Source organism: Herpailurus yagouaroundi, unplaced genomic scaffold (assembly GCF_014898765.1).
Source record: "Herpailurus yagouaroundi ecotype Mexico unplaced genomic scaffold, PumYag 28, whole genome shotgun sequence".
Classification (NCBI taxonomy): Eukaryota; Metazoa; Chordata; class Mammalia; order Carnivora; family Felidae; genus Herpailurus; species Herpailurus yagouaroundi.
The window spans coordinates 7,549,007-7,568,032 of record NW_024412376.1 but is presented as its reverse complement, the minus strand read 5'-3'; the positions used below and the strand labels follow the sequence as shown (position 1 = coordinate 7,568,032).

At 38.9% G+C, this 19,026-nt stretch overlaps 1 protein-coding gene across 1 annotated transcript in view; it reads left to right on the top strand.

The window, feature by feature from the left end:
* Positions 1-19,026, top strand: part of KCNU1 (potassium calcium-activated channel subfamily U member 1) — a 149,959-nt gene that overhangs the window by 66,831 nt on the left and 64,102 nt on the right. Inside the window, exon 19 of the mRNA XM_040460964.1 lies at positions 12,272-12,386. Coding sequence (XP_040316898.1) covers positions 12,272-12,386 — 115 coding nt within the window. The remainder of the gene's footprint in view (positions 1-12,271; positions 12,387-19,026) is intronic.

Sequence of the window (19,026 nt, the reverse complement as noted above, 5' to 3'; positions counted from 1 at the left end):
ATTTCCTAGGTGTTGAAAATGATTTGACATTCATCTAGCTGTCTTCAAGGAAGAGACAAGTCCTGGGTCCTCTTACTACTCTGCCATCTTAACTCCTTTCTCATACCTGTTTTGTTTCTTAAGTCATTTACTACTTCCCTCTATTGTGTTAGATATTTTCTAGTCCACCATTTTAATTATCTTGCCATTTATTTACATATATATTTCTTTTTCATTATTTTCTTGGTAGTTGGCCTGGGGTTTGCTGTTAACATAACAATGTATAGTAATCCTGCTTGGATTAATGCCAAATCAATTTCTGTAGTATACAAAAACTATGTTTTTATATGTAATTCTATTTCTTCCCTTTAGGTTATCATTACAAATTATATCTTTATATATGTGTACCCATCAGCATAGCCTTGCAGTTGTTGCTTTGTATATTCATCTTTTGTTTAGGTTTATTTATTTTTGAGAGAGAGAAAGAGAGAGATCACAAGTGGGGGCAGAGAGAGAGAGGGAGACACAGAATCCTAAGCAGGCTCCAGGCTCTGAGCTGTCATAACAGAGCCAGACATGGGGCTTGAACTCACAAACCAAGAGCTCATGACCTGAGCCGAAGTCGGATGCTTAACTGACTGAGCCACCCAGGTGTCCCTGTATATTCATCTTTTAAATCAGAAATAAAAGCGGTTACAAACAAACAAAAACCCCTCTGTTTTATTTTATATTACTTACGTAAATATACCTTTACCAGTGCTCTTCATTTCTTCATGAAGATTTGAATTACTGCCTGGTGTGCCTTTTATTTCAAATCCAAGGACTCTTATTAATATTTCATGTAGCGCTTGTCTAGAAGCAATGAACTCTCTAAGTTTTTGCTAGTCTTAAAATATCTTAATTTATCTTTCATTTGTGAAGGATAATTTTATCAGATATAGAATTGTTTCTTGTTTTTTGTTTTGCTTTTTTTTTCATTCAGGACTTCAAATATGTCATCCTACTGCTTTCTGGCCTCCATTGTTTCTCATGGGAAATTAGCTGTCAATATTATTGAGAATCCTCTGTACATGATAAGTCACTTCTTGCCTCTTTGAAGATTCTCTCCGTTTCTTTGGGTTTCAATAGTTTATGAGGTGTCTCGGTGTAGATCTTTTGGAATTTATACTGCATAGAATTTTGTGAGCTGCTTAGTTGTGTAGACTAATGTTTTACATGTAATTTGAGAAGTTTTTGAACATGATTTCTTTAAGAATTCTTTCCACCCTTTCTCTCCTCTGCATCTGCACCTCCCATTAGGTAGGTGTTAGTACATTTATATGACATCTCAGAGGCTCTCTTAGGCTCTATTTTTCTTTATTTTCCTTTTCTTCTGTCACTCAGACTGGGTAATCTCCCTTGACCTATATTTGAGTTGCCTGATTCTTTCTTCAGCATGCTCAAACTTGATCTCAAATTACACTGTCTTTTCTTTATTTCAGTTATACTTTTCAACTCCAGGATTTCTATTTTTTAATAACTCTTAAATTTTTATTGATATACTCTGTTTTATGTTGTTATGTATTTCTTTAGCTGTAATTTTTATTTCTTTAGCTGTAATTTCCCTTAATTCTCTGAACATATGTAAAATAGCTTTTGATAGACTTAAAGTTGTTGACTAATAAATGCAAGTCCTGGCTTCCCCAGGGACAGTATCTGTTGATAGCCTTTCATCCTGTATGTAGATAGTACTTTGCTGTTTCTTTCCATGTCTCATAACTTTTATCAAAAATTAGACATTGAAAATACTGTAATGTGGTAATTATGGAAATCAGATTTCACCCACCTCCTTCCCCAGTGTTTTTTGTTGTTACTGCTTATTATAGTTTTCATTGTTTGTTCAGTGACTTTTATGAACTAATCCTATAATGTCTGCATCTTTATCATTTGTGGCCACTGAATTCTCTATTGTGTTAGTTGAACAACCATGTAAAATTGTTCAGAGATCTTGTTTAATACCTGCAACCAATAAGTCTCCCAGTATTTGTCAAAGGATTCCATGTTTTTGCTGAGGCATGCCCTCAATATTCAGCTAGGCAGTTGACAGCTCTGCTTCAGCTTTCGCCTCCTGCTTGCACAGAACATCAAGTCAGTTATAGGTGAGTGCCTAGGGTCTTCTCAGCATGTATACTTCTGTACACAGTCCTGAAGTCCTGGGCATGTGTGTTGTTGTTTACATTACTATTCCAGAGTTTTTCAAAGTCCGTATGGACAACTCAGTCCTCAGTTTCCCCTTTAAACTTCTTGTAGTCTGTTGTTTGCCCTATCTTTTATCCATTGCCTTAAGCAGCTGTGATATTAAAATGTGTGATACAGCTCACTGAGTAGAGGATTTTAGAACTAGGTAAGTTCAAATAAGGTTGAAAATATAAGCCATTCAAGTAGGATCATCCAGGGAACCACCACACAAGTCTAATAAGGACTCTTCTTTGGAAATAAGGCTTTGAAAGAAATGCGGTTCTACTCTGCTCCCTCTGGCACCAGGAATATGGGGCATTACTTTTTAAGGACAATGATTAGCTAGAGAGTTGGGGATGGGACTAATATAAGTTAAAACACCACAAATATTTCTAGTTTTACTGAGATTTATTTTTCTTGATTGAATGGTTTTTGGGTCACTGCTGGTTAGTTTTCAGAATTCTGAAAAAAATTTATCCTGACCATTTTTGTCAGTTTATTTTTTGTTTTTATGGAGGGGCAAACTTTCCAAAGTCTTTACCATTTGGGGCTGGGGGTGTCTCATTTTCATTTTTGAAAGATAGTTTTACTGGGTATAAAATTTTTGGTTGACCGTTTATTTCAACACGGTGACTATGTCATCCCACTTCCTTTTAGCCTTCATTCTTTCTGATGAGAAGTCATCTGTTAATCCCATTGGATTTCATTTGTAAATCAAGTTTTGTTTATTCCTTGCTGCTTTCAAGAGTTTCTTCTTATATTTGACTTTCAGCATTGTTACTGTGATATGTTTGTGTCTGGATATCTTTGTTTATCATATTTGGAATTCATTGATATCTTCAGATGTATAATGTAATAGACTAAGTAATGCCCACCAAAGATATCCATACCCTAATCCCTGGAAACTGTGAATGTGATTTTCATATGGCAAAAGAAACTGCAGAAATTTGCAGATTAAATTAAGGATCTTGAGATGGGCAGATTAGCCTGCATTATCTATGTGTAGTCTAATTATAATTATAAGGGTGTCTATGGAAGGGAGGCAGAAGAAGGAGATTTAACTACATACACAAGAGAAAGGGGCTTGTGGTAAAAACAGATGTAAGCTGATTCAGAGAGAGAAATTGTTGTGCCACTGTCTTTGAAGCTGGAGGAAGGGACCACAAGGCAAGGAATACAGAGAGCCTCAAGAAACTGGAAAAGGCAAGGGAATGGATTCTCCCCTAGAATTTCTGAAAGGAATTTAATGCCTTGATTTTAGTCCAGGGAAAATGACTTCAGATTCTAAACTCCAGAACTGTAAGAGAATAAAGGAATGCTTTTTTAAGCCACCAAATTTGTGGCAATTTGTTACAGCATTCACGGGAAAATAATACTGGCATACCCCTTTTTATTGTGCTTCACTTTAGTGCACTTTGCAGGTTTTGCATTTTTCACAAATTGAAGTTTTATGGCAACCCTGCATCCAGCAAGACTGTTGGCACTATTTTTTCCAACAACATTTGCTCACTTCATGTTTTTGTGTGACATTTTGGTAATTCCTGCAATATTGCAAACTTTATTGTGTGTGTATATATATATTTTTTTATTTTATGTATATATACGTGTATATATATACATATATATATACATATATATATGTATATACATAGTGATCTGTGATCAGTGATATTTGATGTTACTATTGTAATTGTTTTGGGGTGCCATGGACTGTGCCCATTTAACACATATAACTTAACTGATACTGTGCGTGTCCTGATTGCTCCACTGATGAGTACTCCACTCCTTCTCCTTTGGCCTCCTTATTCCCTGACACACAATATTGAAATTGAGCAAGTTAATAACCCTATAATAGCTTCTATATGTTCAAGTGAAAGGACAAGTCAGTTGATGCAGGAAAGTTCATTGTTTTATTTTAAGAAGTTGCCACAGACACCCCAGCCTTCAGCAGCCACCACTCTGATCAGTCAACAACCATCAGCGTCAAAGCAAAACCTTCACCAGCAAAAACGTTGTGACTCATTGTAAGCTCCAATGATGTTTAGCATTATTTAGCAATAAAGTATTTTTTAAATTAAAGTATGTACATTGTTTAGACATAATACTATTGCACACTTAGACTATTGTTTAGCATAGACATAACTTATACGTGCACTAGGAAAACAAAAAATTCATCTGACATGCTTTATTGTGATATCTGTTTATCACAGTAGTCTGGAACCAAACCCACAATACATCTGAGGTGTGCCCATACTTGTAGATTAGTATTTTTCATCAAATTTGGGAAGATTTTATTCATTATTTATTTGAGTCTTTTTTTCTGCTTCTTCATCTCTCTCTCCTCCCTCTTATTGGTCCTGTCTTTACATGTATATGTTACATATAATGTGAATCCACATTTTTCTGGAACTGTTTATTTTTCTTCATTATTCTCTCTCTCTGCCTGTCTCAATCTCTCTCTCTCCCTCTCTCTCCCTCTTGCTTTTACTCTTTTGGAAAGCAGTCTCTATCAATCTGTCGTTTTATTTGCTAATTTTTTTCTTCTGGCAGTTGAAATCTATTGTTGGGCCCTGTGTTCATTTCCATTCGCTACTGTAACCAATTACCACAATTTAGTGGCTTAGTTATAAATTAACATTTGTCATATGTTATGGGGTCTGGCAGGATGGCTGTGTTTCTTTATGGAGGTTCTAAGGAAGAATGAATGGTCTTGCTTACTCAGGTTGGAGAGGCTACCAGCACTCCTGGGCTCACGGCCCCCTTCTGTCTTCAAAGCCAGCAATGTCTGGTCAGGTCTTTCTCATGTCGCATCGCTCAGACTCTGCTTCCATCATCACGATTACCTTTTTTGACTCTGAATCTTCTCCCTCCCTGTCCATATTTAAGCAACTTCTGTGGTTACAATGGACCCACCTGGATAATCCAGGAAAATCTTTCAAGGTGAGCTGATTGGCACCTTTAATTCCATTTGCAACCTTGAATCCCTCTTGCCATATTGAGCATATTCACAGGTTCTGGGGATTAGGACATGGACATCTTTGGGGGAAGGTGTATTTTGTGCCTATCATAAGCTCCTTGATGTATCTCCTAGGCCTGTCATACCGAAGTCTGAAGTTGAGGTATCATCAGGGACACACTCCCTCTGAAAGCTCTCAGGGAGAATCATCCTTGCCTCTCCCAGCTTTTAGAGGCTGCTGGTGACCCCTTGCCTGTGGTAGCATCGCTCCAGTTGGACTCCATGTTCATATGGCCCTTTTTCCTGTGTTTCTCTTCCATGTCCGTGTGTTCTCTTCTTATTTTGAGGACACCAGTTTTGGACTTAGAACTCACCCAAAATCCAGGACGATTTCACTTTGAGATTCTTAACTAATTACATCTGCAAAGATTTAAGGTCACTATAGCAGGCAGCTTGGATGGCCATAACAAAATACCACAGACTGAGTGGCGTAAACAGTAGGAATTTATTTTCTCACAGTTCTGGAGGCTGGAGGTCCAAGATCAAGGTGCTAGCCAGCTCAGTTCCTGGAGAGATGTCTCTTCCTGACAAGTAGCTGGCCACCTTCTCACTGTGTCCTCACATGACAGAGAGTGAGCTCTGGTCTCTCTTCCTCTTTTTATAAGGATACTAATCCTATCGTATCAGGGCCCTCATTTAGCGTTAATTACTTCCGTAAAGTCTCCATCTCCACATATACTCACAATGGGAGTTAGGCTTCAACATGTGATTTGGGAAGGACACAATTCAGTCCACTGCAGGCACATTCTGAGCTTCCCAGTGGACATGAATTTGAGGGGACACTATTCAGTCCATTAACCCTTCTAGTGAATAATTAACTTCAATTAGCGTACTTGTCAACTATAGAATTGCCATTGTTTCCTTTTTGTAAAAAATTGTTTATTGTTATTGTCTCTTTGAAGAGACATTGTCATCATGCTTTCCTTCTTGAATCATCATTTTTTAAAGTTCTTTGAACATATTTATAACAGCTGCTCTGAAGAGTTTGTCTACTGAGTCTGACATCTGTGTGTGTGTGTGTGTGTGTGTGTGTGTGTGTGTGTGCGTGCACGCACATTTGTTTTAATAATGTTCACTACTTACGTTGTTTCACTGAGGAACAGATCTGTGGAGCTGCTCATGTTACCATTCCACGTGCAGAACTAAAGGCTCCATCTTAACCTTGGCTTTATTTTCTCTGAATCTTTCAATTTCTGCATGAAAATCTAACACCATTTTGGGTATAAAAAGAAGCTATTCCTATGTGATTTCCTAAAATCCCTGTTGTCTGTAGGGTTGCCACTGAATGCTTAAGTCTGAAGATTGCTAATTAAATAGACTTCAAAGCCCTATTTTGGATTCAGAAGCTAAACACTAACTCTTACTGTGTCCTATACACAATGAATCTTTCCAGAGGCAAGGGATGAGGCTGAATAAATAGGAGAAATATCCCGTTAAAGAAAGGAGTGAAGAAAGAGAAAAAACAATATGTTTAAAGTATCCTTTCACTACACATGTCTTTAGAATATATGAAAATGTAGCATGGTTTCATGTAGTAGATGTGTTCCTGTAAACACAGTGTACAAACTTTTGCAAGCACAGTATATACACTCCTGTGCACACACTTCTGTCAGTCATTTTGCAAAACAAAACTGTTTTATAAAAATTAGTAATCACCACTCTAATTAGCCAGCTTTTATGTGTGGTTTTACTATATATTTTTTTTAAACAGGAAGTTGCTCTAGTATAAAGAGGGAAAGATTTTTGCCTAAATAGAAAGGCTTGGCGATCATATTTGTAGATATGCCAAATTTTACCCACTTCTGTAACATGCATTTAATAGTATCTAGGGAGTAAATTAGTAAGACTTATACTCTAATGTTTGAGCTTTTCTGTAGTTATCACAATTCTCAGAATATTTGATTTTTCTCATAATAGGATCATTTCTTCTTCTTGCCCAGCACTAATCCTCAGTCACCACTCCTGCCATGCCTATTCCCTGTGTCCAGGAGAACTTTATCAAATTATCTGGTACACAGATGCTCGAATAGTAGGCAGCTGTTCTTGACTTTGTTTGCCAGACGATGGCAGCAGAGTACCAGGAAATGCTCATGGATCTGGCGGTTAGGGAGTAGGCTTGTGTGGGGAATTTGAATCCGGAGAGAGCTCTCAAGGAAATGTGCAGAAGAGGACATCACCGTAGAAGGGAGCTCTTTGGCCTCATAAAGAAGTCATGATAGTATGTGGAGATTCTCCCAGCGAATTAACCTTCAAAAAGGGTCTAGGAAGTTAGCAGTAGATGACAAAATAGAAAAATTTTCTGACTTTGGATTAGTACAAATTTCAGGTTGAATATTTCGTGTTTCAGAGCCAGATGAAGAGTATCCCCAGTCCACTCTTTTCTAATAACTATCTCTTTCTTGAGCTAATTGAGTTTTCTCAGTCCCACCAATTTCTTCCTCCTACTATGCTAATTGAGAGTTCAGAAGACCTGAATGCCAGCGACCACTGATTAGCTGTGATTTAGGGAAGATTTGCTACCTTTTGGAGTCTCTGTGTTATTTCCAAGCCAGGCGGTTCTTGTCATCCCTGTGGCCATTTTCAATTCTGATGTTCCATGATTTATAATCCCTCTTTCCTTTGATCACTTCCGCTTTTTAAAACTGGAACCACACCAGAGATTCTCCGCTTAAATTCATGAGCTTAACGTTTTAGAGAGGCAGCCCAGTGTGAAGAACATGGATTCTGCACTGGCCACCTCTTAGCTGTGTGACTTTAAGCAAATTATTTAAGCTCTCATTGTGCTTCAGATTACTATAAAATGCTGATGATAATATTACATCTCTCAGAAGACTAAATGAGAATATTAACACATAAAGCGTATACAACTGGAGTATATTAATATAAAAAGCATTAAGACCAGTACCTGGAAAATAGTAAATATATGTATGTTAATTATCATATTACCTGTGGGAATATAAACTCAAAAATAATCTGATTATTTCTTTTCTCATCAATGAAATGCAGATGAAATAAGAATTAGCAGAGAAGTCCTAGCAGATTATACTTACTTTAACCCATTCCCTGATGTTTTGGGGTTCAGAGCAGGAAGACCAGTAGGGCTAGCCTTCAGATCAGGAGGACTTGTCTTTCTGTTTTTCTGTTTACTATAGTTAGGTAAATTATTGGGCAGGAACTTCTCTAGCCCTAATTATACAGTTCACTGCCTGCTATTTTACCACTGAAACCTCTGAAGCCTCCAGTCTTAGAGTAGGGGTCCTTTACCAGGGTAAGGAGGAGCTTTCACAGATCTTTGTGTGCAGTGGGGTGGAGGAAATGAGCAGTATGAAAATGGCCCTGAGGAAAGTTGTTTCCAGATTTCCCTAATCTCTACCGCAGAGCACTGTTTTAGAGTCCTCATTAAAGTGTTAATTTTTGCAGTGGAGTCACACCTAAAGAAGAGGGGAATCACTAAATGGAGATTGGAGAGAGGATGTGAAAGAAGTCAGGGACAGGAAGCAATGATATGAAATGGTTTGGATCCATGGTCCAAACTTGAATGTACCCCACTTCACAGTTCTCTTTAGATTTGGCCCTGGGTACTTTTTTCATAAACATCCAAGACTAAATGACCTTGTTAAGACAGGAGTCACCCCAGACAGTGTTTCCCAGGGAGGAGAATTGCAAACCCAGAAGGTTGAGATAGAAATCCCCTAATGAATCTATCAGCTGGTCTCCCTGGCTTGGCTTACCTAGCGACTGTGAAATCTGGTCAAAGCTCTCCTCCTGCACCAGTGGCCTTAGGTAGGCAAGAGAATAAAAGGGGTTCTTAGGTGACTCTTCTTCTCTAAAGCAGGGTCAGGGACCACATGCCCACTGAATTTCAGTAAAAAGGAAAGCAACTTGATAATAAGCCTACCAAGGACATGTACAAATATCTTGTATTCCTATATTTGTGACAGTTGTTATTCTAATACTGTAGTTGAAAGTGGGGCTCTGTTTCTCCAGCCTTTGGTGTCTATCTCCACCTTAGCTGTGTCCCTCTTTATTTCTTATCCCAGTGATTACCATAGCTTCTGGGCTGGTTTCCCTGGATCTAGCCTCTTTTTATGCCAATCTATGCCATCTTTCATGGCTATAATAATTTTCTTGGAAAAAACTTCTGATCATGAATGGATATATAAAGAAATAAATAAACAGATGGATGAATGTTATCCCTCCTTTTGCAAGACTAAGGCATTGGCATGTTCTGTTGTCCTGCGTCTTCTTTATCTCCTAAGAGTAGCGGTTCCTATCCAGAATACATGATACCACTCTTTAGGCGTGTCACAATGGTGGCCAAATATTAAATTTTGTAAATAATTGCAACAATTTGGCTTTTTAGGAAATTGTGGCAGATTCATGATTATCCAAATAATATAGGAATTATTTTTGCTTATTTGGGCGATGATAAGATTTCTTGGATGAGATAGAAAGGGTTAGAGTTACTGCTATCCATATATGAAGTATGTCTTCACATGCAGTCCTATCATGTAAGCCAAAAAAGAAAATGTTTGCCCGTGGCTTTCAAGGGTATCACTTCTTGAAGAAGAGAGAAACGTAATCAAAATGTTGGCCATTTACAGGGACTTTTTTTTTTTTAATAATTTACATATATTAGATACCATGTCCTTTTTTGAGGTCTGATGCTTTATCCATAAACCTTCTCTGGAATATCTGTAGGGAGGTCATAGGAGATCATGAAGGGACATTAACAGTCTAGCTAGAGTGTTAAGGCAAAAATCCATTCCGTTCTTTTCTTGCCTAAAATATGAAAAAATACTTGCACGTTGTCATCTGTAGATAGATAAAAATATATATTAAAATGATCAGACTGCCTTAGAATGTAATCAGAGAAACTTCATTTGCTTATCAGCTGCCTTGAGATAGAGGACTTTGGTATTCTTTGCTTTTTCTCAGTCGTTTGAAGCAGCATAGAAACTGGGGGCAAGGGCAATAATAGATGTTGCACATTCTTAACTGCCCTGTCTGCAACCTGGTAGAGAGAACCCTTCTAGACATTTTGTGATGGTCATTAGGATTACGGAATTCGAGTTGGAAGGGACCAGGACCAGGAGAGGTCACGTGTGCCAGTTAACCTTTCACTTTCAGGCAAGCAGCCCAAGGCCAGAGGTGTCGCCAGCCAGCATACAGGCTTCTCTTTCAGACCCCCACATGCACATACTTCCAGAACTGGGAAAGTTTACAAAATTATACAGATACTTAATGTGTTTTCAGAAGAGATTTTGTTAAAAATAACGCAAGGGAAGATTCAAAGTTTTAGCAAAAATTTCAAGGGGTTCATACATAGCACTTACCTCACCCACCTATCCCCTCCCACTGTTTTTTAATACCTGGCAAATGTTGGCTGCCAAGTCAGGCTTTGAGAAAGCAGAGACTTCCTGAACGTTCCATCATTTCTAAGCCAGTTTCGGCATGTTGCCTTTTGCATTCCATAGTTCAGCTTCTATCACCTGTACTCAGTGGGTAGCCTTTAAAGATTGACAGTTGACACACCAATCCTCACTCAGAATTTTCTTCAGATGTTCTGTCCCTGAGCCATTCCCCCCAGGGCAAAAGGTAACCAGGAAATAAGGAAACACCAGTCAACCTGAAAACCCCCATCAACCCACCCTAGGTAAGTGAAGGCATCTGGGGATTACAGGTAGGGAGCAGTCTCATTTTAAACTTGACTCTTAGAACACCTGTGTGATGCAGTTACTGCTGATTGAAGCTGACAAATCCCATATCCAAAGGCGGTGTCTCTTCTTCCAGAAGTGTGTTTTCACTCAATTGATATTTTCCATGGATTAGAATGGGTCAGAAAGAATTACATCAAAAGAAGAGGGATACCAAGATGTTTTTGTGGCTCTTTCTGTTTGCCATTGTCCCAAACCAGGTGATATGTGGGTTTAAAGATTTGCTCTACATGAACTCCTCATTTTGAGTAGTCTGAGTACGCAGATAATTCTTAAATTGACACAGGAGAAAAAGGTTGTGTTTCTTTTCTCCACTTGGGTAAGCAAGGAGGAAGAGTAACAGTGATAACTACTCTTTGACTTTGTCCATCTCCTTGATAACTTCTTCTCAGACAGTTCCCAATCTCTGATCACCCAGCAGTCTGGTTCAGGCAAGCAGATAATGCAGGGTCCTTGAAGAGTGAAAGAGAAGCATGTAACTTCCAGGCATCCTTTAGAATGATATTTCTTATCACAATACTAAGTGCCAATTCTGATTGACCAATAATGATGTCCTAGCCCAGTGTGTTGAAAGAATTCCTAAGTTGAATCTGGGTTCTGGAATAAAAATGGCATCACTGGAGAAGTAATGGTTCATGTGTCAGTTTTTTTTTTTTCCATCTCAGAGCAGCTGCAAATAGCTCATTTCATTATTAAATTTCAAGCTTTCTTGCATTTATCTTCACAATCACCCTTTGAAGTCCCAGTATCATTCCCATTTTGCAGGTGAGAAAGTGATTTCCCTTTGTATTATTTCCAGATTGGAAATTCACAAATATTTTGAGCCTTCGCCCATGCAAGATCAAGATTCTTCAAAAGCTGAAATTAATCATAAAGGAATCCTTCCTTGAAGGAAAAGTAAAGCAAAGGAGGCAGTATCTGAGGAGAATAAATTATAGCCTGTGCAGTATCTGCAGAACGGAAAAGGGGACTTGCATAGTGATCCTTTCTTGGAGTCCCATAGTGGCTGTAGACCCTGTCTGTAACAGGAAGCTCCCTGGGATGCTACACTTGGGTGAGCTAGAGTGATGTCTTAGAAAGGTAGAGCAGCAACTCAATAGGTGCTTATTTTAGGCATCCATATGGTATTGAAATCCTCACAATCATTTTCTACCCACTCTCTAACCATGCAGAAGGAAATTGAAGAGATTTCTATAATCCATCCTCTTAGAATTAGTCTGTGGCTAAGGATCTCTACCCTCTCCCTAGTCGGGGGCCTAGAAATGTCTCAGGCAGTAGCAGTGGTTCAAAAATGCCTTGTAGAAAGATAGACTGGCTCATTAAGATTACTGTGCTCTTGCAGGGACAACACTTCTGGTAAAGAGAGGCAGCATGAGGGAATTCTCTGATTCTACACAGAGTGATGATTTGCCATTCGGACAGGCAAGACTGATGAGCAACGTGAGCTTCGCCACCAGGTAAGAGCCTCAGAGAACCGATTCCCTCTCGTTTTCCGAGGATCCTTGGGCAATACCAATGTGATGTAAACCAGAATACTGGTTTTATCAGCCCTGATAGTGGCCAGTGGAATTGTTCCCCACCTACATGAATTCATCTCTGCTTCTCCCAATATCATTAAGCTAAATAAATATACTTCCTTGCAACATCGCTCAGAGAAATTTATACTTGTGACAACCAAAGGTCATTGCCCAGTGTTCTCTCAGATCAGGTACCCTAGGCAGGTGGACTGGGGTGAAATTTCAATTATTCCCAATTTCTAGTATTAATCCATCCCCTATTTCCAACAAACTGATGATGAAGTTGCTTTTGTTTTTGAATTGGCAAAATAGGGTCAAGAAATTCTTTCTCCCCCTCTCTTTTTTCCTGCAGTTCTTTAGTGCATTAAAATCTTGATTAACAAGAATGCAGGGTTGGCAGTGGAGGGTGATCTGTTCAGTTGATTTTAAATAGAGGGTTGATGGAGCACCTGGGTGGCTCAGTCAGTTAAGCGTCCAACTTTAGTTCAGGTCATGATCTCGCAGTCTGTGAGTTTGAGCCCCAATGTTGGGCTCTGTGCTGGCAGCTCAGAGCTGGGAGCTTGCTGTGGATTCTGTGTCTGCCTCTCTTCCTGCCCCTCCCCTGCTTGCACTCTGTCTCTCTCCCTGTCTTATAAATAAATAAACATTATTTTTTTTTTTAAATAGAAGGTTAATCTAAAAGTTCTATTGCTTCAAAGTTCATTGTGAATAGTTTTGTAATATGTTGGCAACATTTCAATTTAGTACCTATACTATACTAGGAAAAATTTTTAATGATTGAGAATTGTGATTATCTGCAGGTAGATACTGTATTAACAGTAGAGTGTGGTCAATATGTACCGGCATTACATAATGTGGGTGTGGGGTAGGGTTAGGGTTAAGTTCAAAGGCTGTCTAGTTATCTCAGTTTTGCTATATTAAATGAGTATGATAGTCATAAACACTTCTTGTTTTGTAACAATTGAATGAGATTAGTTATTTAAAGCTCTTTGATTCTTGGCTGACAGTAAGTACTCATCAGATGTTCCTTATTGTGATTATCAAGTGCTATACCTGGGAAGGTGCACAAAATTGGGCTGCATATGTAGTAAGTGTGTAACCTATCAAGGATGTAGATTTTTAAATAAAATCCTTGATCTTGTTATTTTAAATAACTCACCTCCTTCTTTTTAAATATATATATTTTTAATGTTTATTTATTTTTGAGACAGAGAGAGACAGAGCATGAACGGGGGAGGGTCAGAGAGAGAGGGAGACACAGAATCTGAAGCAGGCTCCAGGCTCTGAGCTGTCAGCACAGAGCCCGATGCGGGGCTCCAACTCACGGACTGTGAGATCATGACCTGAGCCGAAGTCGGACGCTTAACCGACTGAGCCAGCCAGGTGCCCCACTCACCTCCTTCTTTTAATATATGAAGAACCATGCTTCTGTTTAACTGGGGATTCCAGAGAGCTGGGTCTGGTTAACAGAGGTTTTCACCCTACCACTCCCACAGGTGAGGCAGGTGTCACCGTCTGAGCCACCAAAGGTGCCACCTCTTCGTGTGCGCATTTTCCACATTTTCCAAGAGGAATATAACAGGCCTAGGAATTATAGCTTCTGCCCTTCCTTGCCTTCTATTTCAGTATTTTAGGAAACTGAGATAATCTGTGGGAAAGGATTAAGAACTTTGTGTGGAGGAAAGTGCTATGGAATTTCGGGAATTCACACTCTTAATGACAACAAAACAGCTATTCACTATAATTGAGGTTTGCAAGTTTCTTTTTTAAATGGTTGGTAAATAGGGATTTATTAAGTGCCTCTATGTGCTAAGTAGGCACTCTGCTTGATGTGTTTGGAGATACAGAAATGATGTTTCAACTCCCATGCAATCTAGTTGGGTAAACAAGTTGAATTTATGTAACATAAATCAGAGTTCAAATAAAGCAGTACTCCTTGAAGTGCTACATAGATAATTCTGGCAGGAGGGCAATGGAAGAAGAGGTCAGTGAGGAGTGGATGGATTGTTCCAGAAAGTTTCCTGTGGCAGGTGGGATTTGGAAAAGTAGGAGAGAATGGGCGTCTCAACTTGTGTGAAGGTCATGACATGGGCAAGGCATGGGGGAAACCCGGAGCCTTCCATGTGCCAGCTAGCCTGACCAGAGGCGAGAATGTGTGCTAGCATGTTGTATGAAAGAACATCTCAAATGTCTCAAGAATACTTTCTTGTCTATTGGTGTTGTGCATCTGTGTATTTGTGTATACGTGATGATTATGGTTTTTTTAATGTTTATTTATTTTTGAGAGAGAGAGGGAAACAGAGTGTGAGGGCACAGAGAGAGGGAGACACAGAATCCAAAGCAGGCTCTAGGCTCTGAGCTGTCAGCACAGATCCCAACGTGGGGCTCGAACTCACGAATCAAAAGATCATGACCTGAGCTGAAGTCAGTCGCTTAACCAACTGAGCCACCCAGGCACCCCATGTTCTGTTTATGTTAACGCACAATTGTTACAAAAACATAATTCACATTTAAAAATTGCTTTTGAGACTTTAAAGACAACATTGAGGATAACACATGAAGTGCTTCAGCCATGCTTATGTGCTCATCCTTTTCCACATCTTCTGTGATAATAGAGGATTGGCAAGTAATGGGTACAAAAAGCCATAGAAAATCCTTAAATGTAAATGTAGGCATTCAGTTTGACAGACTTTTCCTCATTATTCTTTAGTACAGTTACAAAAAAATCACTTATTGGTATGTTTTCCATTGTCTTAAATACCTGCACTGTCTATGGTAAATAAGGAAGTGGTTCAAAGCAGACATCTAAAAGGAGAATTGGTCTAGATGGCATGGTCCATTCATAGATTGGGCCTTTCAGCCCTATATCTGGCCAGGAAATCCCTGAATATGCTTTAAAAGCTCCTAAAGAAGGTCAGAGATCATGAAAGTTAGCCAGCCAGATCATCTCTTAAAGATGATCCTTAATTCATCTGCACCTCTTAATTGAAAAGCAAGATATGTTCACATGAGCTACATATTTAAAAAAAAAATAATCAGAGTCCTGCTGGTTAGACAGTGATAAATACTTCTATATACATAAGTGCCATTTGTGGGTACATTTCTGTGATATTTCATCAATGGAGTTGGTTAGCTCAGTTGATTTAAGTACAGTGTTAATAGGATCAATGACAGATCCTGCTCCCACTTAGTACTATAAAATAGGGTATGTTTTTGTTTTGTTTTAGTTTTTTCTTTTTCTTCTTTTTTTTTTTTTTTTTTTTTTTTTTTTTGCAGGGCAAAGATAACTCCAGCTATTAAATTGATAAACATATGTTCTGTGTAACAACAAGTAGTAAAATAAATTTGATAACTTAATAGAGTTAAGTAGTTATGATTGGGGGAAAAATGTAAAATGTGTGGTGTGTGCTATTTGTGATCCGTTTTTGATGTGTTAATAGTATTACATTCACATACCCCAAACAGCATAACATTATTTATAGTTTTGCTGACAATGGCTTGGTGCTTTTAAAGATGTAATCTTCAGCCCACCGGTGGGTTTTCCAGTAAGTTGAGAAACTACCATCTTCTATTCTTAGTACTGAAGCAATACAGACAGCCCTAACTTATACAAAAGTTATAGTCCAATATTTCATTGTGTCCCTGGGGTCTTTCTCTTCCCATAGAATAAGCAATGTTATAAATAGCAGTTAGGTTCTCAGATGAGCACACAAAAGTCTATTTCATAGATGGTAGTTAAATGTGTATTTGTTGAGTAAGTAAACAAACACTAGCTCTATTCACTTGAGTTCTGTGTCGTTAAATCAAGCGATTCATGTAACATGAGAGAGTGAAGATGAATCTTTCCTCTTTCTTTCCATGGTGATCCAGTGAGACTTATGCAAAACTTTATGATAAATAAAAATACATTTCAACTGCTCCTGGATCCCCTGTGCCCTCACTTCCAATTTCTTTATTGGCTACCCTATTTTGGGTGAGCTTGAGAGAGTTCTACCCATTTTACTGTTCTATAGTTATTTACTGAGTTATTTACTCTGCCTCTCCTATCAAAATTCACTTCTTCAGTAAAACTGATTTAATGAGGTATTACAAAGAGAAGATTTAGATACAATTATTTCATATCATGTTGTGACTGACCAGTAACACAATAACCACACTAAGTCATTCAGTATTTTTAAAAATAGGTGTTTATAAACTCAAGTACATATTGACAGATACCTAATCAAATGAACAAGAGGAAGCAGAAATTTCTAGGCAGTTTATGATAGACCTGGGTCAGGAGAAGAAACCATTTCCTATAAAAAAGATTTGTTTTCTTCAGGTATATTAGCCCTTCCCTAGAAATCCTGCCTCTGGGTCTGATTTAATTCAACTGCTACAGACTATATTGAAATCTAGATATTGAACTTTCCTCTATAATTTCCCTTCCCACTATATCTGTGTGAAACCTGTGACTAAGATCATATGTAAATATGGTATCAACTTCATCTTCATACTCTCCATGTGCTTTTAGAGGACCGGAGACCATGCATGTCATTTTTTCTCTCTTTCTTAATGTCCAACCTAGTCTTATCTCTTTAAAGGTCAAGCGTGTCACAGATATCGGTCATGAGCATTGTCCATATATCAGGCATGAACCCTGGATCACCATCCTCTTTAGCTTTTATGCTTCAGTTTCCTCATCTGCAAAATAGAGATACTATTAGGACCTAAATAATTGGGATAAAACATGCTGAGTTCTTATGGAGAGCCTAAATTGAGCAAGTGCAAAATGGGTCACGTTGTTGTTCTGCTCCCCCATCCTCCTCTGCCACTATTTCCCTGACTCTTAGGTTTTCATGCTTTTGCAACCAATTCCTTTCACATTCAGGGGGAGAGGGTGTGAAGTTCCAGACCTTCCACAATTTCATTCACTGTGTACCACCCACCATCCATAGCCCATCAGCTCAACAGAGTGTATCATCAGGATTTTCAGTGAAGACCTGTACTACGGGAACTCCTTCTGGTGCAGTCACTTTACCGTGTCCATATCTGCCCATACCTCACTGTTCCCCCTCTGGAACACTCTTTTCCGTGGCAATTCCAGCTCTCTCTTTGGCCATTTCTCAGCTCCTTCCAGAATAGTTGATTCCATGGCAGTCTTTAGTTCTGAGCAAATTACAGAGCATCCAGCAGAACTGCCATTATATCATCTTCCAGGCCAGAAGCTTGTTAGTATCAGAGGTACATCATCCATACGGACATGGGGAAATCCATTTAACTGGGAGAAATGGTTTCTCTTCGGCACACTCACTCCCAGCCCTTGTATAAATTATTCTCAGGGATGACTCCTGAGACATTTGCCCATCTAATCACTCACTTCCAGATACTATGCACCCTCACCCTACCCTCCGACACAGAATTAGGCAAAGAAGCTGGATCCTTCCTTCCGTTTTATTCTCAGTTCTACACACCTAATTGAATTCTGTGCCCCGGATTCTCCAGGCAAGAGAAGCACCATCCTGTAGACTGTGATGACTGAACTCCTACTGAGGACCAGTTTTCAGGGTCTTTCCAGAGTCAGAATATTGGATATAAATCACCACACATGGTTCTTCTGTCCTCACATCCTGAGATTTCTATAGAAACTAAGCATATAAGATTGTCTGAGCAGGAGCTTTTTTTTTTTTTTAAGTGATAGGATTTCTTTCTTTCTTTCTTTCTTTCTTTCTTTCTTTCTTTCTTTCGAGAAAGAGAGAGCACACAAGTGGGGAAGGGGCAGAGAGAGAGAGAGAGAGAGAGAGAGACAGAGAATTTCAAGCAGGCTCTGCTCCACCAGTGCCAAGCCAGATACGGGGCTTGAACTCACAAACTGTGAGATCATAACCTGAGCTGAAGTTGGAAGCCTAGCCGACTAAGCCACCCAGGCGCCCGGAGTGGGTACTTTTCTTTCTTCGTTCCATATTAAGCTTTTGAAATGACTTTCCCTCTAGATAATCAGAGACTTCTTTATTTGAATAAAATGGAGTCCATAACTAGTAAATCAAAAGTGTTCTTTGATTATTTCATTCCTATATGCATATTGAGTTTGCCTTTACTATAGGATTTCAAATCATGTTCTAGAAATCCACATGTGCTTAATACTGTATAAGCCAGCATTTGATCTACCTTTCTCTGAGTCCAGATAGCACTTATGTTTGCATTCTTGGAGATTCTAGAACCTCTAAAGTTGCCTTCCTCATTGCAACTGATGGCATTTGAATATGCCGGAACCCCTAGCAGGGGTGTGTGTCAGTCATGAATACAATACGTATCTTCATCAAGTCTCAGTAGAAAATACAAGGAAAATGGTAATACAAATGCATCATGCATGATTAGGGGTATAGATAGGTATGTGGATAGGGATAAAGATAGACATGCACCTACACAGGTAGAAATGATTTTTTTTTTAATCTTTTTTAACGTTTATTTATTTTTGGGACAGAGAGAGACAGAGCATGAACGGGGGAGGGGCAGAGAGAGAGGGAGACACAGAATCGGAAACAGGCTCCAGGCTCTGAGCCATCAGCGCAGAGCCTGACGCGGGGCTCGAACTCACGGA